At 39.8% G+C, this 27,080-nt stretch overlaps 1 protein-coding gene and 2 long non-coding RNA genes across 4 annotated transcripts; 2 read left to right on the forward strand and 1 right to left on the reverse strand.

Moving 5' to 3' along the window:
• Nucleotides 1-666: 666 nt before the first annotated feature.
• SLC2A10 (solute carrier family 2 member 10) lies at nt 667-27,080 on the reverse strand. Of its 2 annotated transcripts, XM_078392695.1 has the most exons (6): nt 26,676-27,065; nt 12,449-12,730; nt 5,308-6,678; nt 3,192-3,314; nt 1,350-1,485; nt 667-1,141 (listed from the first exon to the last, which is right to left on the reverse strand). In XM_078392695.1, the coding sequence occupies exons 3-6, from the start codon at nt 6,407-6,409 to the stop codon at nt 1,042-1,044; spliced, it is 1,461 nt and encodes a 486-aa protein (XP_078248821.1). In that variant the 5' UTR covers nt 6,410-6,678; nt 12,449-12,730; nt 26,676-27,065; the 3' UTR covers nt 667-1,041. The 2 variants fall into 2 exon arrangements, with proteins under 2 accessions (XP_078248821.1, XP_078248820.1); XM_078392694.1 differs by lacking the exon at nt 12,449-12,730 and having other exon boundaries at nt 26,676-27,080.
• LOC140706696 (uncharacterized) lies at nt 17,441-17,754 on the forward strand. The gene is made up of 2 exons (XR_013544789.1): nt 17,441-17,599; nt 17,699-17,754. It is a non-coding gene; the product is annotated as an uncharacterized LOC140706696 (long non-coding RNA).
• Nucleotides 20,894-23,566, forward strand: LOC140706606 (uncharacterized). Its single transcript, XR_013544790.1, has 2 exons — nt 20,894-21,117; nt 22,796-23,566. It is a non-coding gene; the product is annotated as an uncharacterized LOC140706606 (long non-coding RNA).

A 27,080-nucleotide genomic window follows, 5' to 3' on the forward strand; every position in this document is an offset into this window, starting at 1 on the left:
TTCTGGCAATCCATAGTACCATTAAAGCTTACTTACATTTCAAACAAAAACTTGTGCTCCAAGTAATAAAGATGTTGAAAAAGAGCCATGACAATTTTTTTGTGTTTGAGTGAGAAATGACTACCTGGAGAAAGGAGGCATCAGGTTCTGGGTTTTTTCCTTGTTTAGGTATGTTTGTGGAGAACGCAAGAGGGGATCCTGCAGATTAGATAGATAGATAGATAGATAGATAGATAGATAGATAGATAGATAGATAGATAGATAGATAGATAGATAGATAGATAGATAGATAGACAGACAGACAGACAGACAGACAGACAGACAGACAGACAGACAGACAGACAGACAGACAGACAGACAGACAGACAGACAGACATGTACATACACAACTTATCAGAATTTTGAGAAGACAGAAGAAGAACCCAGTTAAAATGTAATAAGGCTCTGTAAGTCAAAAGAGGAAAAGACTCCATCAAGGCAAAGGTCTTATTACAAGTCCATGTATTCAGCACAAACTAGTTCACGCTAATTAGATAGATTCTAAGCCAGCAATTGGGGTACCAGATGTTTTTCAGGCAACGTTTCCTTTTTTTTTCCTGATCATTTTCATCCTGGTTTGGATTGCTGGCACTAGTTTTTTAAAAATCTGAAGGGCCACACATTCTATACCACTGTTGCCAAAAGTCTATACTTTATTCATCAAATGCTTTTTTCCCTTTTGTTTTTAAAAAATGGATTTGTGAATACATGGGAGAACATCATCTATGGCTCTTCTTAACAGACACAAGGCTATAAAAGCATGCAGTTAAGAAGAGTCTTTCTTAAAGACCAAGATGCTCAATTCGGTGTATAACAGAACACAGATATTTAAAGTAGGGAAATTATGCTGTGACCCACATGAACTCTGGGATTTCACAGAACAGTCCAGGACTCTTCCTTTGTGCAAGACAGCCCAACTCTTCCATCACGGCGGAAGAATGCATCCTGATATGCTGGTAGTGCTTCTTCTTCATACAAGTAAGAACACTCGCAGCTCTGATCTCAGGAGGCACTAGAATGGTCTACTCTTTGGTACTGAGAACGTGTGTGGATCGGCCTTCTGTTCCAAAGGTTCTGCCAGAAGGGGCTTCTCTGTAGCAAACTGCCAAACAATGAGAAAAATGTTGAGATACATCATGTAGGTATTGTCAACTACTGTGGATTTAGCTGTCTAGCAACAAGTGCAACACACCAGAGTTTAGAAATTTTAACTTTTTTTGAGCTCCAGAATCTCACTGCCTGGGAGATTCTGAGAAGGGCTGCCCCCCCTCCCAAAAGGGTAACTTTTATGGGTTCTGATCAGGACTTACCGCTTCTTTGAGAACTGCTGGTCTATTTCTTCTAAAGATTGTCCTTTGGTTTCTGGTACAAAAAGGTAAATAAACAAGACGGCTATCACTCCCACCAGGCCATAGAGAAGGAATATCCATGATATGCCTATGGCATCTGTAAGATGTAACAAAACAGATTTAACATGTGATAAAATATCACTACTGTTTTTCTGCAGTGACTCTTGTTGCATTTATTACATATGAGTAGTGCTGCTTGGGGACTTATTAAAACCCACCTAAAGGCAATCCTTGGGCTTCTGTTTGGTAATGTCTGGCAAGGACCAAATCCATACACAGAACATATCACAGCAATAGATTAAATTAACCACAAAATGTGGTTAGAAAATGTAAGATAGAAGATGGTATCTCGTGGTATATTTCTGCTGTGATATAATGTAAGCAGCACAACTTTCAGTTGCAAACTGCTGTACGTTAAGAAACCGGAGTAGGCATTTTCAGTTATATCCTCAGTCAGGTAATTGGTGCATGACAAGCAATGGTTACAGCAGCTCACTATCAAATGGTTACAGCAGCTCACTATTAAAGGAGGCTGTGACAGACCCTTGGCCAATTGTGTGTGTGTGTGTGTGTGTGTGTGAGAGAGAGAGAGAGAGAGAAGTTAGAATGCAACTGAAGGAGGAGGTTGTCTTTGGGAGTTGGGCTGTAACTGAAGAAAAAGTTGATGCTGAAATCTGTTTCCCTGCTAGTTGTCATTTTGTAATAAAGCGAATATCTTTTTTTTTTCATTCTTTAACTGCTTGGTCCAGTCAAGCCCTTTAAAGGAAGGTTATGATTTTAAAAATTAACAAGCCTGTGTAGGAGCTGGTCACAGTGGTACTATGCTGATGGGTGTAACTAATAGGATTCTATTTGTTACACCCATCAGCATTTCAATAACATGAAATATTGATAGCCAATCTGTAGGGTGCTTTTCCTTTTTAGTATCATTGTTATAATGAATACAATTTTTAAAGACAAAAAATTCACAAGGGCTAAAAAGATCATCATCTCTTCATGTTTGTATGCATGTGGAAGATAAAAGAAGTCTGAACAGGCCCCTTTGAATTGCACTCATGCAAAAATAGGGAACAGCTTATTGTGGTTGTTATATGCTGCCCAGTCACCTCTGATTCTATGAATGAGCAATATCCACCCTGTGAAGTACTGGTGAAAAACACTACAGCAGATTCAGACTCCTGAACATCCATTCAGCAGAAGCAGTTCCAGCTACCTGTAGTTCTTAACTGTTACAGTTTATTTTATTTTTAGCAATGTCAGTGGCTTCTTCCCCCCAATTTCATTTTTTAGCCTTACAACAACCTTGTGAGGTTACTACAATAACCACCTGAAGGTGAGTTTCACAGCATCCCACACACTGGGCCACTGTGGTAAAATTCATCATAGCTTGCTTTCCATTTATCATTTTAGAAATAGCAAGCCTCTGCTCTACAGGGTCTATGGTGTGGGAAGATAGTCTAGCAACCTCCATACCATAGAATGCTGCTAGAATTACCGCTGCTGCAGCAACTGTGGTATTGCTGCAGCAGTGGCACAATCCCAAGTTGATTCTGGGGTCCCCAGTGCAGATTCTGTTCACCTTGGAAAACTGTCCACCCTTTTGAAGGGCTAAGATCCCAAGCAGGAGGTAAACCACAGCCTGTCCTCACTGGGTCTTGATGGCTGAAAAAGGGGAACACTTACAGCTAAACTCCCAGAAAGTGTCTCTGCCCAACCAGCCACCCTTCTCAGATCATGTTTTCAGCCCTGCTGTGAAGCAAATTGTTACACAGTCTACCAGCAGCAACCGAAGCCAATACAAACCAATGAGGTCAAGGAACGTGAGACTGATCAACAGGTTGGCAGCCCAGTTGAAACTGTTGCAGAAGGCAAAGGCTCTTCCTCGTATGCTGGCAGGATAGATCTCACTGAGGACAAGCCAGGTCACTGTGTCAACAGAAAAGAAGGCAGACAACTCGAGTGAGGACAACGGAAACACAAAGCACTATTTTTGTTTAGCTCTGACAAAGAACTGACTCAGGTAAAGATTCTGTAGGTGGGAATTTAGACTTAGTGGGTTGGATGATAAATATTCAGAAATATCAAGATAATCAGAATGAGAACTTAGGTTACTGACAATTCTTTCTTTCCTTTCTTGTTCTAGTCAACTAAACAACAGAACAACTTCTTTAAGATGACAGTTGTGGAATAGCCTAATTCAGAAGGTGGTAGAATCTTCTTCATTGGGCATTTTAAAATAAGTTGGATGACCATCTCTCTAGGATGCTTTAGCTGGGATTTCCTGCACTAGCAGGGTGTTGAACTGGACAGTCATCAGGATTAATCTCCCTTTCTCCAATTCTGTGGATCAGAGACAGTTTGAAAGTAGGATCATTGCTTGCAATGTATATTCCTGTTCTGCTTTTGCCCTGATGTGATGTACTTGGTAACATCTGGGAAAAAATGGCTTAATCCATTTCCCCATACTCTGTGGCAGCTGAGCTAACAAGAAGGGAGGAGAGAGAAGCTCCTTCTAATTAAGAGAAAAATGTATTATCTACACAAACTCTACCCAGCTGCAAGGATGTCCAGCTAATGACACCCATCAATCACAGTGACGGATAATCTCTCCCTCTTATCACAACAACACACCCACAACAAAAAACATTAATATAAGACCCTGACTTATTTTTGGGAAAACATGGTAGCTAAGGCTCCTAGAAGTTAAAGCTGAAAATATGCAGAGGACTGACAGTCACTCACTGCCCATGTAACAGAAGGAAACTTAGATCTCACACCAGTTATGTGACAAAATGTACAACCACTGAAAACTTCATAAAGTTTTACTGGCCATTCTGCAAGCCAGACGGTAGCACGCATCTGCCCAACTGCAGGTGCAACTTAGAATATTTATCTATATATATATTTACACACCCACTCAGCCATCTATATACAGTATATGGATGGATGGATGGATGCATGCATGCATGCATGCATGCATGCATGTATATGAAGGTTTGCTGTTTCAGGAACTAGCTGCTCTTTTGGAACCATATTCACCTACCCCACTTATGCAAATATAATATATATATAATTTTTAGTTCCTGGAACAACAACAGGTAAAAGGAAATTCTTGAAAAACAATTGGGAAAAGCCTGAATGAGTGCAAACACTGCAGGAACTGGAGCAGTTAATTCACCATCCCAGTCCCCAGCATCTCCAATTCAGAAATCTTGGGCAGTAAATCAGGTAGAGGAGGAGGAGATTTCCTGAGATCTTGGCAAGGAAGTGATGGAGTAGATGAAGCAATGGTGTAAAAGCACTCAAAAGGAGCAACATATGAACCTTTGAAAGTCACTGAGCAAGAAGCAACTCAGGGAGAACAACAAACAATCAAGCAAACAAGCAAATGTGACTTACTCCCAAGTAAGGGAGTATAGAACTGCAGCCAAAGAATATGGGTTTATTTCTCCCAAGATTAAACTAGTGTGGCTGTTTTTAAATGAGCTCCTTCTTCCCCCTTTCTAGACTGCCTTTCTTTAAGCAGGTCCCATTTTTATGGTACTGTACAATAAAGGACCTCGTTTTCAGGGATGAGAACACTAGAGACACTACACCGGCTTGTCATTATACAAATTTGTACTGGAAGCAGGGATGGGAGGATATATGTTCCTCCAAGTGTCATTCAACTGCAGCTCCCATCAGCCTTAACCAGCATGGTTAAAATGGTAAAAAATTATGGGAGTTGTATTCCAACAACATCACAGGCTCCCTACCCCGCTCTAAGGAATTCACGCATCCTAGGTTATATTGCAATCACTCTACTATTGCACAGACTTGGAAAAGCTAAGAAGATACAGTACATTCATACATATCCATACTCATTCATATGAATGAGCTGTTCTACCAGGGAACATGAAAGCAGAAGGAGAAGACTTACTTGGTCCAAAGCCAATTGAGAACGCACTCACAAAAGCCATCAGGCTTAGTAACGTAATCCAATTTAGAAGCATATGTTTCTTCAAAGGAGCCTCATCAACAGATGTGAAGGTACCGTGTTCATTTCTTTCAACTGACTGATTAAGAAAGTGGGTCTGTTCAGTGTGTGAAGGAGTGGTTGTCATTCTTGCCCCATTTTTAACAGTGGCCAATGTTTTGGCCACACTGGCAGTTTCGGTGATAACAAAGGTTGATTTTGCTGGAAGTTCGCTAGCACCCGATGCCACTGGCTGGGGAGACACTGACTTGATGGGGAGGTTTGCTGAGGTCAATGAAGTGTTGCTTGATCCAGTGAGCAATTCACAATGTTTAGCCATCTCTAAGGGAGTAGAATAGCTGGTCAGGCCGATCATAGTCACTGAGAAGGCCATCACCATACATCCAGCCATCAACAATGCTCTCCTGCCAGCTTTATCTGCAAGAGCCATGGCAACAACAGTTGAAATGACCTTCATCACTCCGAGACCAACAGAAGCCAGGACAGCAGAGGAATCACTCTGAAATCCCACAGAACGGAAGATTGTAGAAGCATAACAAAGGATATTGGGCTGCCCGGTGAACTGCTGAAAGAGCACCAATCCTAGGCCAACCAGAGTCCGGCTTCTCATGTTGTCCCTTGATCTGAAAAGGTCTGCAAAAGAATAATGCTTTTCCTGAAGGCCTGTTGGCATGGCATCTTCACCATCTTCATTCTTCTGGAGCCGGATAAGGCTTTTGTGAATATCGCTGTAGCGTACACTAACACTCACAGAGGTCTTTGGAAGGAACAGGACACTGAGAAATTGAATGGCTGCTGGACCAATGACAAGGCCAAACATGTATCGCCATCCCTGGTGGGTGTCTGCAAACAGGTAATTCAGCGCATATGAAAGTAAAATGCCCACCGTTATGCCAGCTTCGTAGAGGGAAACCAGAACACCCCGCTGATGGGCAGCCACCATTTCAGAGACGTATATGCAGCAGGCCATTGATGACAAGGAAATGGCAAAACCTACAGTCATGCGGCCACATACCAGCCAAATAAGTGACCCTGTTAGTATCATGATGAGAGTGCCACACAGCAAAACTGCATTGCTGACCAATATTGCCTTCCGTCTTCCCTGTCGGTCAATGAAGATTCCACCAACCAAAGAGGCTAGGAGAGCTCCAATGAGTAAAGAGCTCACAAGGACTTCTTGTTCAAAGCAGCCAAGATGAAAGTCCACTTGCAGCTGCAACAAGGCCCCGGAGATAATTCCAAGCTCATACCCAAAGATCAGCCCACCAAGGAGTGAGACGGTTGAAGACAACAGAAGAATTATCAGCCCTTGTCCTGTAGATCAAGAACACCACCAGTGAGGTTTCATCCACATTTTAATACAACTTATAGGGAAGATGCATATCTTGATAAAAACAGAAATTAGATTTATGTGGTCCCCTTGACAATATTAGCCTAGGGGCAAAAGTAAAAAATCCAGAACTTGACAACACACACCTTTAATCAACCTTTGCCTATACTGAATTAGCTTATCTCAAGTCACAAGCACAGTGCACAAACAAAATGCTATCTTCCTTAATAGCTTACACTTAACTCTATTTGATTTAGCTACCTGCAATTAGAAACCTGCTTCTGGATTCATGGAAAGGCAATCTTTCATTCTGAAAACTGCTTTGTCAACACTTGATAGGGAAAATTGGTGCAATTGTTTTGCATAATGTGAATACACAATTCCTAAGCCTCAACCCAGCTAAAACAGTTATCAGACTAACTTAAATTCCACCACTTCTACATGAACTCAGTCAAGGCCGATGTCAGCTGGATAGGATCCATAGGATGGACCTAGCTGAGCCAACTTAGGAAATCAGCACATGGCAAGCCTATGCTGGTAGCATATCTTTTCAAAGAAAAAAATGCTCAATATTAATATTTAATACACTATATAACACTTTTAAACTCCAAAGTATAGTATCTGTATTATTGGTCTCCAAGGATTTTGGAAGACTCTATGCTGCAACAGTTATAGGAGATAAGAAATCAGCACCTACTAGAGGCAGCATAAAGGTAAAGGTAAAGGTTTCCCTTGACATTTAGTCCAGTCATGTCCAACTCTAGGGGGTGGTGCTCATCCCTGTTTCCAAGCCGTAGAGCCATCGTTTGTCTGAAGACAGTTTCTGTGGTCACATGGCCAGCGTGCCTAGACACAGAACACCGTTACATGCTTTCGAACTGCTACGTTGGCAGGAGCTGGGACAAGTGACGGGAGCTCACTGTAACATGTGGATTCGATCTTACAACTGCTGGTCTTCCAACCTTGCAGCACAGAGGCTTCTGCAGTTTAACCTGCAGTGCCACCATGTCCCCGTAGAGGCAGCATAGTTTAATGTTAGGTAGACTGGCAGTGTAAGCCTATTCCTGGCTACAGGGAGGTAAATTATATTGCTCTCTGTGGGTCTTACTACCAAGTAATGGTATGCAAAATGGGATATCATCTCTCTTTCCTTCCCTTTGAAGATCCATTGTAGACATAAAAAAATCTAGGTCTGAATGGGAAAGATCATATCATCAGCTTGTCATGTGGTGGCAGCTGCCACATAGACTAGGAGCCATTTTAAAAGGACTCCAGGCAGCAAACATTTTCTGTCTTCTGTCTCCCTGAAGCCAGTTCCTTGCTGCTTTCACCTCATATGCCACTGGTGAATTCAAGTCTTCATGTGACAGTGATGAAGAACAGACCAGTCAGTTAAATTCCTCTGCTGGGCATCCTAGACAATTGTTGCCTGACTGAATTGTCAACAGCTTGCAGGCAACAGAGCTTTACATATGTCTTTGTTGGTTTCTGCTACTGTTACAGCCTTCAGCACACAGAACATCTGTGCCACTTCTTCCTACCCACTAGGAACTGTGCAGAAAAACAAGTGGTTGGTGCTTTGTTCTAATAACCCATGAAATACAAAACCTCTGGGCACTTGCCATGTTGACTATCTTGTATCCTCTTATCATACTGCCATGCCTCTTCTTCCCACTATCGTATCTAATGTTACTTAAAACTAGGAGAGCCTGTTTGAGTGCTCAGTTAATCAGAGATTATTTAAGTCATCATCAACTCAGCTGGATGAATCTTGTCTACCAACTGGATTCTGTTTTACAGGCAGAATCACATGTTCCTACAAAAGAAAACAATACCACATTCTTCTTGATATATGTCACTAAACGGCTGATCAGTTCAAAGTTTTCCGTATTAAAGTGAGTCTTGAGGAAAGACCCCATTTTAGAGTAATGGTGGGAATATCTTATAGTCTCCAGCTGTTTTGCACTTCAGCTCCCATAAACCTCCTTCTTATGGGAGCTGAAGTGGAAAAATCATGTAGATAGCAAAAGGTTCCTCATCAATGGTGTTGTGGAGCCAGGATTTACAGGAATAGATCACTGGGGCTTCCTATTTAGCAGAGATAATTATGCAGATACCCCACCCTAAACTTTCCTTTCCTGTATGAATTTAGCTAGAATCCTCACAGTAGGTGGAAAGAAATGGATTCTCCCAGAAACAGTGTATTGTTTTGTGAGCCATTCACATTGTAATGCAAAGCATCTTGAATGGGCAATTAAGACCCATTAGCTTTACAAAATCTCCACTCTTGCTAGAAATAGAACTTCTAGAATTCATTTGTTATTACTGAACAATAGACTTGCCTGTGTTTGGCAGCTCTCCTGGGACTGGCTACAGCCTTTACATATTTATAGGGGACTGTAATGGTGAATGTCTGAACTTCAAAATCTACACATGAGAGACAACCTCCCCAGCACAGTCTGCAGAACAACAAAACATATTTGGGTGAGGAGAGAGGATACATAAAGTGAGAAACCTCAAAAAGGGATGAACAAAGAATGGGCTTTCTCAGTTTCCACAAAGCACTGGACAGCTCTTTGGAGCAAAATAAGCCTTGGGAAATTAATGTGGTAAAGGAATGGAGCAGAGCAGCCTGAACAGGAAAACTTCATCTTGCAAGATTTAATGGCAGATCCCACTTGTCAGTTATTGAAAACTTCAAATGATTCTTAGTCCTTTACAAAAGTTACCTTCCAAAGATGTTCATTGAGAAACACCTGGTGTTAAAACTTTGCCTAGCTTAGACCTATGCAAAATGGGTGGCACCTATGTATCTCAAGTAATATCTTTGGTAAAGCTATGCTATAATGTTTGGGTGCATGCTGTCTTTCCAGTTACACAGCACTGGATAACAGCTTTATGCAGTACCCGACGCCTATAATAATGATCATGTGCCGTCAAGTCAATTCTGACTTATGGTGATCCTTCTCAGGGTTTTCTAGATACAGAGTACTCAGAAGTGGTTGGCCATTCCCTTCTTCTGGGGGCATCCTGGGGTTGTGTAGCTTGCCCATGGCTAAACAGGCTGGCTCTTCTGAGATGCACAGTGGGAAATTGTGTTCCAAAGCCAGATACTTAATTCACTGAGGAAAATACTATCAGCTCTTAGTTTATTGAATTGGTACTATTAATTTATTGATCTTCAGAGATGGGAATTATCTGTTATTTTGGGACTACAGCTTCTCAAATCCTACAACCAGCACGTAGCTGAGGGATCTCTGAGAGTTGTTAAAAGAAATCTGAAAAATTTTCCACATTGTAGATCTCACACTACCACAGGACCGTCAATGGTTAATTGATCTCTCTGTTAGTGTCTAAGCATTTAGAGACAAGCTCCATAAAGAGACACTATTTTCCCTCCACAAAATGCTTATGATAAGCTATACTTAGATTCTAATGAAATTAAGAAACTTAAATTATGCCTGTCCTGCGGCACTGATTTCAGTGGGACCCATAGGCATCTAACCTAGTCTGGCTACGACTATTAAAGTTTGATCTTAGAAGGATATCCCACAAAGGTCAAAAGGATTGTTCTTGCAAAAGAGTACAGTGGACCCTCGACTTACAGACGGCTCGACTTACAGACTTTTCGAGTTACAGACTTCTCTGGCTGCAAAATTTAGGTTCGACTTGCAGCCGGAGAATCGACCTACAGACCAGAAAAAAATCAAAATGGTTACGGGATTAATCAGTTTTCAGTGCATTGTAGGTCAATGGAGACTCGACCTACAGACTTTTCGACCTGCAGCCACCGTTCCAATACGGATTAATTCTGTAATTAGAGGGTACATCAGGTTGCAGCCTTGATGCTTTAGTTCAAGATGCTAAGTTTCTGATAGTCCAAAAGGATAAAATTCTAGATATGAGAGATATAATATAGAAATATTTCATTTTCTGGGATTAAAGTTAATACAAGCCCTTATTACATTTGACACACTCTGTTACTTTTAAGATTTTCTTCCTTTTTTGTCTGTGCTAAGAGTTTGCAAGTATTCTTCCAAGAGCACTAAAAAGCAGAAAAAACATGGCATCCATATAGCTGCCCATGATTCTGTAAGGTTCATTAACTTCTACCTGCAAACTCTATTAAGCACATATGGTGCTGCTGTAAATGTTGTGTGAATTGAATTGAATCTAATTCAATTAGATTCTCCTGTCGTTTTCATTACTGTTACGGCTACTAATGACTTGTGGGCTTTGATGATAATATAGCCTCTTGCCTAGCCTGGTGCTGTATTAATTTATAAATGGGAAGAAAAAGTGGCTGGAGAATTAACTGGCAATAGATTTCCTGTTACAGCAGCAACACCTTTGAAATCGGCGGCAACAGTTTACTCTGTGCTTCCTAACTTCTGGAATAATCATCTGATGGCCATAAATTCAGCTGGCACTGAATTTGTGCCACTTACAGTGCAGTCCTATAGATACTTCCCTGTGTGGGTGTACAGGATTGCAATTAAAAATAGTTATTGACATGTGTATTACCACTTATTTATTAAATTTGGATCTTGTGCTAGCACACAAAAGTTCCCATGAGTGTTCATGAAATGAACAAAAGCAATATAGATCAGCTATACAAGCTGATAAATGAAAAAGAGCAGCAGATAAAGCTAATTTATCTGCTGAATGAATACATAAGATTCCCCATGGCTTAAATAGACAAAATAAATCCTCAATAGTTCTAAAACAAAGAGTTCTCAATGTTTGGCAAAGACAATAAAAGAACTTTTGCTTTGTATCAAAAATATAAATACGATTCTCACGTGATCCTCTCTGGGAACAGCATTCAAAATCTGCAGAAATGCCCTGCAGTGAAAAGCAGTTTATGAGAAACCAAATAGCTGAATTCACCTCCAACTAAATAAAACCGGACTAGAAATAACTTATTACAAGTAACTAGTTACCTGTAAATAATGATTTTCTGCAAGAACAAATGCATTAATAAAGTTATGTTACAACCATCAGGCAATGAGGAATAACCTCACTCCTTTTTCAGTTTAATTTTAACATTTGCTACTTTTATACTTAGAGGAAGGCGATGGTGAAGAAATATATGTGCCCTATGCTACTTTCTCTTGCTTATTGTGTGTGTTGAGCTGATAGGGAGATGGAGAGTACGTTTTGTATCACGGTGGCTTGCAGCCTTCAGCTTTTTTTAAAAAGATAATTTTAGTTAATTTTAAGAAGGAAATAGTTACTTTTAAAATACTATCTCTAACAATAAGGGTTGTAGAGAACTGTAACTGACTACGTTTTAAAGGTAACTTTGTAACTCTTTAAATAATCTCCTAAATGAAGGTTTAGTATGTCATGAAGTCTAAATACATGCAACCACACTGGCATATAGAGAAAGCTGTTTCTTTCTCTCTCTTTTTGTTTTTGTTTTTTCCTCTTAACAAAATGCCACTGCCTTATTGGAGTACACAATCTGAAAATCAGCTCACGGAAATGTTGGCTTCACAGAACTGTCTCAAAAACTTTAATGGTTCCCCTTGTTTCCCCCTCTCCCATTAATGTACCTTTTAGTAGTTAGGTAGCATAGCATTCATCACATCAATCTTTGACAGCTACAACAGCCCTGTAAGGCGGGACATAAGACTCAAGGATCGATTTCCGGGGTCAAGGGTGAACCCTGGCCCCTACCGCCGGAAGGGGCGGGGTTCTGGGTGACGTCAGGGGGTTGTGGAGGCCCCTGTGGACCTATAGGAGGTTTACCTAGAGTTGGGGGACCCCCGTGACCCTAGGGAGGCTTGAGGATTGGCTCCGAAGGGTTGGGCCAGCCTGCTTCCTTGTAGACCAATAGGCGCCATTGGAGGGTCTGTGTAGAAAAGTGGGTGGTCCTAAGGCATGCCTGAGCATGCCTTAGGCCACCTGGGCATGCCCTGAGGCTTCCTGGGTCTGAAACTCCACAGCGGCGAATTCGGGGCCCTTCTGCGCGCACTTGCCGCTCTTTGCAGTGGCTGTGACGCTTTGGAGATTATGGCCGACAAGCAAAACCTGCAACAAGTTCAAGAGTACAGAAAATAAAAACCCACATTTGTAGTAAAACTATTTTAAGACCTGTTCAGAGTAAAACATTTCCCACATTTTATACTCTTGGTCTTTTCCTAGAACCTGTGTGTGCGTGTGTGTGTATGTGTGTGTGTGTTTAATTTTCTTTTTATTATATAAAATCCATCGATGTTAACACCGTGACACCAGGGTGCAGTTAATAATCATCTATACACCATCCTTCTAACCAATGATAGAATAAGACCCATGTTTGATAATATTTTGTATCTTCTTTTCCTTTGATTTTCAGTGTTAGTCTATCCATTTTGGCGCAGTCCGATATCTTTTTAATTATTTCTTGACTTGTAGGTGTTTCTTCATTTTACCAGTACTGTGCCTATATAACCCTCGCAGCAGTTGAAACAGGCAGTAATAAATATACATTTTGTTTATCAACAATTTCTGGTATTATACCTAACAGAAAGAGCTCTGGCCTAAAACCTGCATGTTTTTGGATTATTTTAACAAGACATTTTTTGTTCAATGTGTGTGTGTGTGTGTGTGTGTTAAAACACCATTTTAATTTTAATTGTCTATGAACCATCCCACATTTTAAGCCAAAGGATTCAGACAGAGTTTGAACAGTTTTCATAATGCCTATAGACATTTAAAAAAAGGTTGCAGCTTAAAGACAATATGTAACTATACAAAACATCAGGAGGCCCCTACAGGGCAATGGGAAACGATTGGAGGGGTGCGGGGGTGTTTGTTTAGAAAGGGGGTGTGCTTTAGATGATGTCTTGGCAAGCCCACAGCAGTTGCTGAAATGCCACGGCAATGTTTTCTGGGCCACTCTGCGTAGCCTGCAGCTCTTTGCAGAGATCCATGCGTCTTGGAGGATGGCTCACAAAGAAAACCTGCAATAAGTTGAAGAGTAGAAAAAATAAATAAAAAAAACCCATTTTAGTAAAAGTAATTTAAGACTATTCAAAATAATTTTCGACACCTTTTTACAACCAAGGAAGATACCTAGAATATCTGTGCGCTTGTTAAAATCCCCTTTTGATTTTCCAAGAAGTATTCTAATTAATATAAATAATAGTCACAAGTAACTAAAAATATCAGCGGTTATTTTATGCTGGAGTTATTTCAGCCTCATATGATGCCTTTAGTAGACATGATTGGGAGATACCTTTCTGGGAGGGTGTGTGTGTGTGTGAGACCAAATGTTCCTAGCCTGTCTCTATGTCAAAGGGGGGAGGGCATCTCTTTGTTTGTTTTGTTAACTCTTACAATTCTCCTGGGTAGCAGGAGTAGTTTAACCAAAAGCATTGAAGATAGGGGATGTTTCTCAATGGCTTTAAGACCTGTCCTAAGTAAAATATGTTCAACATTTTTATACTCATGGTCTTTTCCTAGAATCTCTCTCTCTCTCTCTCTTTGTTTAAGTGACTACCCCTTTTTTTTTTAGTCAGTGTTGAAAATTGGAAATAGTCTGTTGAGGTCCTGTTGTTCAAAGCAGTGTTGTTTTTAGTTTTCTGTTAGCTGTTCAACTGTAAGTAAATGAAATCTTTTTATTTTGTCTCAGCGGGGGTCAGCTGGTGAGCAAAAGAGATGTACTAACCTGGGAATTTGAAGCTTCTCTGCTTTCATTTTTTAAAAGGTAAATTTCTACAGGCAGTGACCAAATGTTCCTGCCCTGTCTCTATGTCAAAGAGGGCATCTCTTTGTTTAAGTGCCTTTACCCCTCTTTTTAACAGTGTTGAAATTGGAAATAGTCTGTTGAGGCCCGGTTGTTCAAAGCAGTCTTGTTTTTTAGTTTTCTGTTAGCTGTTCAGCTGTAAGTAAATGAAATCTTTTTATTTTGTCTCAGCGGGGGTCAGCTGGTGAGCAAAAGAGGTGTACTAACCTGGGAACTTGAAGCTATTTGTTTTGTTAACTCTTACAATTCTCCTGGGCAGCAGGAGTAGTTTAACCAAAAGCATTGGAGATAGGGGATGTTTCTCAATGGCTTTAAGACCTGTCCTAAGTAAAATATGTGCAACGTTTTTATACTCATGGTCTTTTCCTAGAATCTCTCTCTCTCTCTCTCTTTGTTTAAGTGACTACCCCTTTTTTTCTTTAGTCAGTGTTGAAAATTGGAAAATAGTTTGTTGACGCCTGTTGTTTAAAGCAGTCGTTTTTTGTTTTCTGTTAGCTGTTCAACTGTAAGTAAATGAAATCTTTTTATTTTGTCTCCTACTAATGTTGCAGCATGGGTTACTGAGACTGTAAGTGCTAGCTGATGAGCAAAGGGGGTGTACAACGCTGGGGAACTTGAAGCTAATTCAGGTTGTCAATTCCTGTACTTCTCCTGTGCAGATAGAGTGATTTAGCCAAAAACATTGAAGATAGGGGATGTTTTTCAATGGCTTTAAGACCTGTCCAGAGTAAAACATTTTCCACATTTTATACTCATGGGCTTTTCCTAGAATCTCTGTGTGTATATTAAAACCCCATTTTAATTATCTAAGAACCACCCCGTACAGTTTTAAGCAACAGTGCTTTTAGAGTTTTTAAGTTGTATTTCCCCCTGATGGGCGCTCGAAGATTTTACCAAGTAAATATTTCTACACGTCCATCATCTTATCCAGAGGTCAACCTTTGTGGATCATTCTGCAAAATACAAAACAAGACCAAATAGATTTAAAACAGTGCATAATGTGAATTTGCGTGCTTTTGCAGCCTGGGGTAATGCACCTGAAATTCTCCATCCCTGAAAATATCTACAGTACAGTTATAGTGTACACTGAGACCAGTTTGCTAACCATGTATGTTCAGTTATATAGCAGACACAGCAAGGAAACTTCATTTTCATGACATAAAACTTCATTTTCATGACATACAATACTTTTACACAACTAAATGTATCAACTAGCTGTATCATAGTTAACTTACTCCAAAAATATCTGCTAGACATAACCTGTCTTAACTAATGGGGGTATTAAGTCTCAAAGGACAAGCTTCGCCCACTTCTGAGATTATACATATTAGCTTGCTTTGTTTGGCGATTGGTCTTCAGAATTAAGCATGCAGCTCCTTGGAAGACTAGTTTCACAAAATGTGTAGGATTGTTTTAATTCTTGAACAGAATGGCATCTTTTCTGTGCAGGCCTCTCCAGGAAGTTAGAATTCAAGGTAACTTTTTTTAAAAAGTTGAACTAATGCCACCAGGCAGATGATATAGAACTATTAAAACAAGGCCAAATTGATTTAAAAACATTACATAAAGTGAACTGAGTGTTTTGCCATGCCCATCCTGTAGCAAGGTTCCACAACTAATTTTATATACATACGGTATATGTTTGTCAACCTTTTTGTGGCTGAGTATAGCCATCAGTGTTGAAATGGAATTAGTCTGTTGATGCCTCTTGCTTAAAGCATCCTTGTTTTTAGTTTTCTGTTATCTGTTCAGCTGTAAGTAAATGAAATCTTTTTACTGTATTTTGTCTCCTACTAATGTCTCAGCCTGGGTTATTGAGACTGTAAGTGCCAGCTGATGCAGACTTTGTTTGTTTTCATTGAGATTGTACCAGTTCATTGGCAGAAATCCCTAATCTACCATGGAAAACTCACTGGGTGTTGGTACTAGCAAAGTCATTTTTAAATATGTCACAGACCAGGATTATAAAAGCTTCTTATGTCTGTCAAACCTTGAAATATGAAATAAAACTTTTAAAATGAAATGTAATATGCTATATCATTATTAAAACACAGAATTGGGTCTGAAAATATTAATGTTTAACAAGATTATTTAAAATTAAAATCTACACTATACATTTTTCCTGTTTCAATCGTATTAGCCTAAATTCCCACATGAAAGGAAAGGCCATGTGGTGTAGGGTTAGACCCAACAGGCACACATTTTAAAACTCTGAGATATTTTAACTATGAGACCTGTTTCAAACATGTTAGCTTCTTTCTGTTACATCTACAGAGAAATGATCAGTCTGCTAGGCCTTGTAGTTCTACACAGCTGTTATATTGTTACATCTTTATTAACACACAGAAATGGGGATTGTCAATATAATTGTTAGTAGGTTTATTTAAAATTAAAATAGCATGAATTATAAATGAATCTATAGAACATGGCTTTTTAAAACACATGTTTTGAGACCTTTTCAAAGAAAAAGGGGTGCATGCCTTGACAGGTTCAATAAGAAGGGTGGTTAGGGAGGTAAGGGTTACACCCCCCCTCCCTGCCCTCCTCAGCATCCCAGCTTATCTCATTAAACATATGAGAAATAATGTGAGAAGCATACAAGGCCCTTCTTACATGCCCTGTCTACCTGTCTTCTAACACACAATGCTCAGAACCTGTGCAGGCTCCTGAGAGCTCTGAGGCTGCTAGGCCTTGTAGTTCTACACAGCTGTTATATTGTTACATCTTTATTAACACAGAGAAATGGGGATTGTCAATATAATTGTTAGTAGTTTATTTAAAATTAAAATAGCATGAATTATAAATGAATCTATAGAGCATGGCTCTTTAGAGTCCATGTTTTGAGACCTTTTCCAAGAAAATGGGGTGCATTCCTTAAGATAAACGACAAACGGGGGGGGATGGGTGCCCCCGAAAAACACCCTCCACACCCTTCTAATCTATAGAACACATACTGGCACAGCCCTTGAACTACATGTTAGCCCATGTGGCTTTTCCTTAAGGCTAGAGGGTATAAAAGCTCTGTGTGTGTTTTTGGGGTGCTATCCCACGTGTCTGGTGGGATCCAAGAGGCCACACTAAACAGAGCTTGCTCTCTCTTGAAGCTGTGAATGGTCAAAGCTCATTGCTGTTACAAGATTTCTTATATCTGACTCACAGAAGATATGGCTAAGGTAAGACTCTTTCAAAAGTTACTATGGCAAATGGAATATTTTATAACAATAATATGTTTAATAGCCAATATTTCTATGCTCTTTTTTCTTTCTTTCTAGAATTTCATCACCAAGCCCCAGGTTCATTACAAAGGTGAGAGAATGGCTGTTTTAAAGGTGTTGTTCTGTTACATTAAGTAGCATAAGACAGATCCGTGTTTTAAAATTTTAATAAATGAACCTAAGTCACTTTATATTGTGTTTTGTATCGGCAGGAGTTGTATTCTGGCAGTGTGGCAGGAAACAAATATAATAAATAAAGTTTATTTCCTGTTTATGATAATAAAACATATTTCCCCCTTAACTAAACAAAGTATTCTTGACCCCATATATGTTCATTACCTCTCTCTTCTTTCCTGCCCCCCCATCCCAATGTTTCGTTAGATGTTCTGCTACTTTGTCTTTCTGTCTCCAGAAATATTCCTTCTTTTTCAATATTTTATATTTCACTTTTTCATGTATTTTATAGAGTTTAGCAGCATAGGAATGCTATGTGGCATTCCTTTTTCTCAGCATACTGTTGAACATAAACATGTTCAGTTGGAAAATGTTTGGATATGCAGTTGGAGAAATTTTTAAAATGACAGGATATGCACACCTGTCTATTAAAAACTTCAATGAAAAGCAGTGTCATGCAATACAATTTCTTTATGGTTAGGAAGTGCTTGATTTCCAGACTTAAATCAAACAAACCACATTAAAACTACTTCTTTCTGACTACTCTTCTTGACTTTCATTAGTACAAAAAAAGGCTACAAATAAAAGGTTCATTTATTAAAATTTTAAAACACGGATCTGTCTTATGCTACTTAATGTAACAGAACAACACCTTTAAAACAGCCATTCTCTCACCTTTGTAATGAACCTGGGGCTTGGTGATGAAATTCTAGAAAGAAAGAAAAAAGAGCATAGAAATATTGGCTATTAAACATATTATTGTTATAAAATATTCCATTTGCCATAGTAACTTTTGAAAGAGTCTTACCTTAGCCATATCTTCTGTGAGTCAGATATAAGAAATCTTGTAACAGCAATGAGCTTTGACCATTCACAGCTTCAAGAGAGAGCAAGCTCTGTTTAGTGTGGCCTCTTGGATCCCACCAGACACGTGGGATAGCACCCCAAAAACACACACAGAGCTTTTATACCCTCTAGCCTTAAGGAAAAGCCACATGGGCTAACATGTAGTTCAAGGGCTGTGCCAGTATGTGTTCTATAGATTAGAAGGGTGTGGAGGGTGTTTTTTCGGGGGCACCCATCCCCCCCCGTTTGTCGTTTATCTTAAGGAATGCACCCCATTTTCTTGGAAAAGGTCTCAAAACATGGACTCTAAAGAGCCATGCTCTATAGATTCATTTATAATTCATGCTATTTTAATTTTAAATAAACTACTAACAATTATATTGACAATCCCCATTTCTCTGTGTTAATAAAGATGTAACAATATAACAGCTGTGTAGAACTACAAGGCCTAGCAGCCTCAGAGCTCTCAGGAGCCTGCACAGGTTCTGAGCATTGTGTGTTAGAAGACAGGTAGACAGGGCATGTAAGAAGGGCCTTGTATGCTTCTCACATTATTTCTCATATGTTTAATGAGATAAGCTGGGATGCTGAGGAGGGCAGGGAGGGGGGGTGTAACCCTTACCTCCCTAACCACCCTTCTTATTGAACCTGTCAAGGCATGCACCCCTTTTTCTTTGAAAAGGTCTCAAAACATGTGTTTTAAAAAGCCATGTTCTATAGATTCATTTATAATTCATGCTATTTTAATTTTAAATAAACCTACTAACAATTATATTGACAATCCCCATTTCTGTGTGTTAATAAAGATGTAACAATATAACAGCTGTGTAGAACTACAAGGCCTAGCAGACTGATCATTTCTCTGTAGATGTAACAGAAAGAAGCTAACATGTTTGAAACAGGTCTCATAGTTAAAATATCTCAGAGTTTTAAAATGTGTGCCTGTTGGGTCTAACCCTACACCACATGGCCTTTCCTTTCATGTGGGAATTTAGGCTAATACGATTGAAACAGGAAAAATGTATAGTGTAGATTTTAATTTTAAATAATCTTGTTAAACATTAATATTTTCAGACCCAATTCTGTGTTTTAATAATGATATAGCATATTACATTTCATTTTAAAAGTTTTATTTCATATTTCAAGGTTTGACAGACATAAGAAGCTTTTATAATCCTGGTCTGTGACATATTTAAAAATGACTTTGCTAGTACCAACACCCAGTGAGTTTTCCATGGTAGATTAGGGATTTCTGCCAATGAACTGGTACAATCTCAATGAAAACAAACAAAGTCTGCATCAGCTGGCACTTACAGTCTCAATAACCCAGGCTGAGACATTAGTAGGAGACAAAATACAGTAAAAATATTTCATTTACTTACAGCTGAACAGATAACAGAAAACTAAAAACAAGGATGCTTTAAGCAAGAGGCATCAACAGACTAATTCCATTTCAACACTGATGGCTATACTCAGCCACAAAAAGGTTGACAAACATATACCGTATGTATATAAAATTAGTTGTGGAACCTTGCTACAGGATGGGCATGGCAAAACACTCAGTTCACTTTATGTAATGTTTTTAAATCAATTTGGCCTTGTTTTAATAGTTCTATATCATCTGCCTGGTGGCATTATTTATTTATTTATTTATTTATTTATTGGATTTATATACCGCCCCATAGCGCTACAAGCACTCTCCGGGCGGTTTACAATTTTAATTATAAAGGCTACACATTGCCCCCCCAGCAAGCTGGGTACTCATTTTACCGACCTCGGAAGGATGGAAGGCTGAGTCAACCTTGAGCCGGCTACCTGGGATTTGAACCCCAGGTCGTGAGCACAGTTTTAGTTCAACTTTTTAAAAAAAGTTACCTTGAATTCTAACTTCCTGGAGAGGCCTGCACAGAAAAGATGCCATTCTGTTCAAGAATTAAAACAATCCTACACATTTTGTGAAACTAGTCTTCCAAGGAGCTGCATGCTTAATTCTGAAGACCAATCGCCAAACAAAGCAAGCTAATATGTATAATCTCAGAAGTGGGCGAAGCTTGTCCTTTGAGACTTAATACCCCCATTAGTTAAGACAGGTTATGTCTAGCAGATATTTTTGGAGTAAGTTAACTATGATACAGCTAGTTGATACATTTAGTTGTGTAAAAGTATTGTATGTCATGAAAATGAAGTTTTATGTCATGAAAATGAAGTTTCCTTGCTGTGTCTGCTATATAACTGAACATACATGGTTAGCAAACTGGTCTCAGTGTACACTATAACTGTACTGTAGATATTTTCAGGGATGGAGAATTTCAGGTGCATTACCCCAGGCTGCAAAAGCACGCAAATTCACATTATGCACTGTTTTAAATCTATTTGGTCTTGTTTTGTATTTTGCAGAATGATCCACAAAGGTTGACCTCTGGATAAGATGATGGACGTGTAGAAATATTTACTTGGTAAAATCTTCGAGCGCCCATCAGGGGGAAATACAACTTAAAAACTCTAAAAGCACTGTTGCTTAAAACTGTACGGGGTGGTTCTTAGATAATTAAAATGGGGTTTTAATATACACACAGAGATTCTAGGAAAAGCCCATGAGTATAAAATGTGGAAAATGTTTTACTCTGGACAGGTCTTAAAGCCATTGAAAAACATCCCCTATCTTCAATGTTTTTGGCTAAATCACTCTATCTGCACAGGAGAAGTACAGGAATTGACAACCTGAATTAGCTTCAAGTTCCCCAGCGTTGTACACCCCCTTTGCTCATCAGCTAGCACTTACAGTCTCAGTAACCCATGCTGCAACATTAGTAGGAGACAAAATAAAAAGATTTCATTTACTTACAGTTGAACAGCTAACAGAAAACAAAAAACGACTGCTTTAAACAACAGGCGTCAACAAACTATTTTCCAATTTTCAACACTGACTAAAGAAAAAAAGGGGTAGTCACTTAAACAAAGAGAGAGAGAGAGAGAGATTCTAGGAAAAGACCATGAGTATAAAAACGTTGCACATATTTTACTTAGGACAGGTCTTAAAGCCATTGAGAAACATCCCCTATCTCCAATGCTTTTGGTTAAACTACTCCTGCTGCCCAGGAGAATTGTAAGAGTTAACAAAACAAATAGCTTCAAGTTCCCAGGTTAGTACACCTCTTTTGCTCACCAGCTGACCCCCGCTGAGACAAAATAAAAAGATTTCATTTACTTACAGCTGAACAGCTAACAGAAAACTAAAAAACAAGACTGCTTTGAACAACCGGGCCTCAACAGACTATTTCCAATTTCAACACTGTTAAAAAGAGGGGTAAAGGCACTTAAACAAAGAGATGCCCTCTTTGACATAGAGACAGGGCAGGAACATTTGGTCACTGCCTGTAGAAATTTACCTTTTAAAAAATGAAAGCAGAGAAGCTTCAAATTCCCAGGTTAGTACATCTCTTTTGCTCACCAGCTGACCCCCGCTGAGACAAAATAAAAAGATTTCATTTACTTACAGTTGAACAGCTAACAGAAAACTAAAAACAACACTGCTTTGAACAACAGGACCTCAACAGACTATTTCCAATTTTCAACACTGACTAAAAAAAAAAGGGGTAGTCACTTAAACAAAGAGAGAGAGAGAGAGAGATTCTAGGAAAAGACCATGAGTATAAAAATGTTGAACATATTTTACTTAGGACAGGTCTTAAAGCCATTGAGAAACATCCCCTATCTTCAATGCTTTTGGTTAAACTACTCCTGCTACCCAGGAGAATTGTAAGAGTTAACAAAACAAACAAAGAGATGCCCTCCCCCCTTTGACATAGAGACAGGCTAGGAACATTTGGTCTCACACACACACACACCCTCCCAGAAAGGTATCTCCCAATCATGTCTACTAAAGGCATCATATGAGGCTGAAATAACTCCAGCATAAAATAACCGCTGATATTTTTAGTTACTTGTGACTATTATTTATATTAATTAGAATACTTCTTGGAAAATCAAAAGGGGATTTTAACAAGCGCACAGATATTCTAGGTATCTTCCTTGGTTGTAAAAAGGTGTCGAAAATTATTTTGAATAGTCTTAAATTACTTTTACTAAAATGGGTTTTTTTATTTATTTTTTCTACTCTTCAACTTATTGCAGGTTTTCTTTGTGAGCCATCCTCCAAGACGCATGGATCTCTGCAAAGAGCTGCAGGCTACGCAGAGTGGCCCAGAAAACATTGCCGTGGCATTTCAGCAACTGCTGTGGGCTTGCCAAGACATCATCTAAAGCACACCCCCTTTCTAAACAAACACCCCCGCACCCCTCCAATCGTTTCCCATTGCCCTGTAGGGGCCTCCTGATGTTTTGTATAGTTACATATTGTCTTTAAGCTGCAACCTTTTTTTAAATGTCTATAGGCATTATGAAAACTGTTCAAACTCTGTCTGAATCCTTTGGCTTAAAATGTGGGATGGTTCATAGACAATTAAAATTAAAATGGTGTTTTAACACACACACACACACACACACATTGAACAAAAATGTCTTGTTAAAATAATCCAAAAACATGCAGGTTTTAGGCCAGAGCTCTTTCTGTTAGGTATAATACCAGAAATTGTTGATAAACAAAATGTATATTTATTACTGCCTGTTTCAACTGCTGCGAGGGTTATATAGGCACAGTACTGGTAAAATGAAGAAACACCTACAAGTCAAGAAATAATTAAAAAGATATCGGACTGCGCCAAAATGGATAGACTAACACTGAAAATCAAAGGAAAAGAAGATACAAAATATTATCAAACATGGGTCTTATTCTATCATTGGTTAGAAGGATGGTGTATAGATGATTATTAACTGCACCCTGGTGTCACGGTGTTAACATCGATGGATTTTATATAATAAAAAGAAAATTAAACACACACACACATACACACACACGCACACACAGGTTCTAGGAAAAGACCAAGAGTATAAAATGTGGGAAATGTTTTACTCTGAACAGGTCTTAAAATAGTTTTACTACAAATGTGGGTTTTTATTTTCTGTACTCTTGAACTTGTTGCAGGTTTTGCTTGTCGGCCATAATCTCCAAAGCGTCACAGCCACTGCAAAGAGCGGCAAGTGCGCGCAGAAGGGCCCCGAATTCGCCGCTGTGGAGTTTCAGACCCAGGAAGCCTCAGGGCATGCCCAGGTGGCCTAAGGCATACTCAGGCATGCCTTAGGACCACCCACTTTTCTACACAGACCCTCCAATGGCGCCTATTGGTCTACAAGGAAGCAGGCTGGCCCAACCCTTCGGAGTCAATCCTCAAGCCTCCCTAGGGTCACGGGGGTCCCCCAACTCTAGGTAAACCTCCTATAGGTCCACAGGGGCCTCCACAACCCCCTGACGTCACCCAGAACCCCGCCCCTTCCGGCGGTAGGGGCCAGGGTTCACCCTTGACCCCGGAAATCGATCCTTGAGTCTTATGTCCCGCCTTACAGGGCTGTTGTAGCTATCAAAGATTGATGTGATGAATGCTATGCTACCTAACTACTCCTTTTGTCCACCCTACTGCTATCAGCAAGAGTCAGCTGTCGCATAGAAAAAACAAGCCAGTGACCCTTATGAAAATAAGACATATAATTATAAGTATCTTTGAAACAATGAGTGACTATTAAGGTAAATTTGCATATTGTGGAGCTGGAAATTAGTGAATCTGTCCTGACAAATCATGAAGTGTTGCACACCGATTAAGCACATGATATTAACTCACATTTAAGTGAAATTTTAGTCTCACAAATTTAAATATGGTTGTGAAACTGGGTTTGCTTTAAAGAAAGGGAGGTACAGAAAGGGGCAGTTTGTGAGATACAGAACTTAAATAGCTTACCTTCTGATAGACAACAAACCTGTGTGAAACCATAGAAATGGGTGACAACTTAGGGATCAAAAGCTAGGAAAAGAGCTGGGGAAGTGGATTGGCAGGAGGCCAAGTGCGCTGAAAGGGAAAGTGGGGGCTTTGCACTAAAACCATCCTTTTTGATCCTTCCTTAATCCAGCCTCAATCACTCCAGACCAAGGCTAGATCTGGCTGATCCAAAGATCAGACAAGAGGAGCTACTGCAGATTCGGGAAGGATTAAAAAGGACACTCTGACCTGAGAACTTGTACCTTCTGGAACCGATGCCCTCCAGCTGTATTGGATTACACGAAGTTGGGGATGAAGTTGGGAAGGGACACATGGATTTGGCCTTGAAAAATCTTTAGAGTAGCTTGTTTCTAAGGCTAACTGAGATCTACGTACTGTATAGTCCCAACCTATCCTGAAGGCCCAGGGCTAACAGCAAAAACTACTATTCCTTCCCAAAATTTGGAAACATTTGGAATTTTTTTAAAAAAAAATTAACTTTTTTTTTGCACCAGAGCACCTGGAATCCACTAAACAGCAGAGCCGCTGGTTGTGCTATTTAGAGGTTTCTGGGAATTGTATTTCAAAAGTAATGTTTCCATGTTCTGCTCTATCCATGCATACACAAGTACATGCAAAGAGGAATATAATTACTAGAATAATTACTAGAAGTAATTCCCATCAAATTCAACAAGATTATACATAGTTAGCATTGTACTGTAAAGTTTGGATGGACCAATGCATGTGAAGTACTGTATTTCCTCCTCTCTTCACCTCTCTGAAAATGGGTAGGAACCCAATAATCTTTTGTTTTTGTTTTACTTCTAATGCAGAACATTGCCCTTTTGTCCCAATATTTAGATCTTCAGAAAATATACTACATTGTACTGACATTCAGATTTGAACTAGAAAGTAAGATTATGGATATATGTACCAAATTTCATTCTGCTATCTTTGTTTCAACAAACAAGTGAACCATTCAATGCTAAGCAGGTGAGTTAAACTAAATGCCACATTTTGCCTGACCAAATATTGGTGGGCTGTTTTCTTTACAAAGACTAAAATGGTTCAAGAAAGCACACGCACACCATATTCCGGTTCCTGCTTACTCAGAAATAAGTTCCACTAACTTCAGCAGGACTTGTTTTTCCACAAACATTTGTTTTGTAATACAGTACATGTTGGCACGAAACAAGAAAAAAGTATTTCAGGAACAAACAGACATAAACTAGATTACATCCTTACAATCCAATCTAATTTGTTTACTTAGCAGCAAACTGTGCACTATTTGACAGTGCTTACACCCAAATAAATTGGCGACGACTGCAGCTGAACACCTTAGCTGCTCACAAGGAAAGCCCAAAGAGTTCAGTGTAGTGGTCTGGAATTTTACAAGGACAACAGTACGTTTTCACATTTAACGGAGTGAGATAACCACCTCGGGTGGCAAAGGATAAACCAAGCATGACAGATGGCCTCCTGTCTTGGTTTGGCCCTGCCTGGAATTCAAACCAGAAGGCCCACAAGTTCCTGAATGGGTTTTCGAGAGCATCTTTCTTTAAAAAGCAACACAGTCTTGAACAAATATTCTTTTCTTTAAATATCCATTTCTTTAAAAAGCAAGAATATCAATTTCTTTAAAAAGCAACAAAAGAATACTAATAGTCTTGTCTGGCTCATGCTTTCATGGCCTGTAATCCACTGGATTCCCAGTGTGGTGCAGTGAGTAGAGTGACAGACTAGGACTCCCCACAACAGGGTTCGAATCTCTGCTCCGCCATGGAAACTGACCTGGGAAGCAGATTTGGTAAAATCATTTCTTAAATATCTCACTTACTTTGAAAGCCCTTTTAGGGATGCTATAAATCGCCACAACACAGGCGCGCGCGCACACACATACAGAGCCCACTTTATCAGATACTTTCTCTTCTCCAGCATTTTATTTATTTAAACCTTCCATGCAAATACATAGAGAGTAAGGCATATTAAGCCACTACTGAGAGAAGACAAGGGAGGGGGAGCGAAGATTTAAATATCAAGAGATTTTGGGAGAGAAAACTAATTGTAGACAGACAACCATGTCCCTCTACTCACCCCCCCCCCGGCAACCGTCTCCCCTCCCCGCCCGCCCTTCCTCCGCTTACCCATGGCGATGATGGCAAAGGCACAGAAAGTTCACCTCCGAAGTTTGTTGCCCGATCCAGTAGAGCAGGCAAAGGAAGAGAGAAATCCCTGCGAGTTTCCGGGAACCGACCCTAAAGGAAGCGGTTCAGCGTCTCCCAGCCATCGATCGGAGCGCCGAGGGGAGGCACGTCCCGCCTTCCGATGCGAGGGGCTCCGCTAGGATACGCAGCCCCCGGCCAGGCGGCGATTGGGCTTCCAGAATCCGGATCGGGAATTCGCATCCCGGATGCTGGGGCAGTCCCCCCTACCTCACCAGAATATTGTACCTCCGGCAGACCAAGAAAGAGACGAGACCGGATTGGATCGTGGCGGAATGTCAGGGGGAATGAAGGATCCGAAGTTTTCCTTTTAACTCTCTAGGACTC

The sequence above is a fragment of the Pogona vitticeps genome, chromosome 4 (assembly GCF_051106095.1).
Source record: "Pogona vitticeps strain Pit_001003342236 chromosome 4, PviZW2.1, whole genome shotgun sequence".
NCBI lineage: Eukaryota > Metazoa > Chordata > Lepidosauria > Squamata > Agamidae > Pogona > Pogona vitticeps.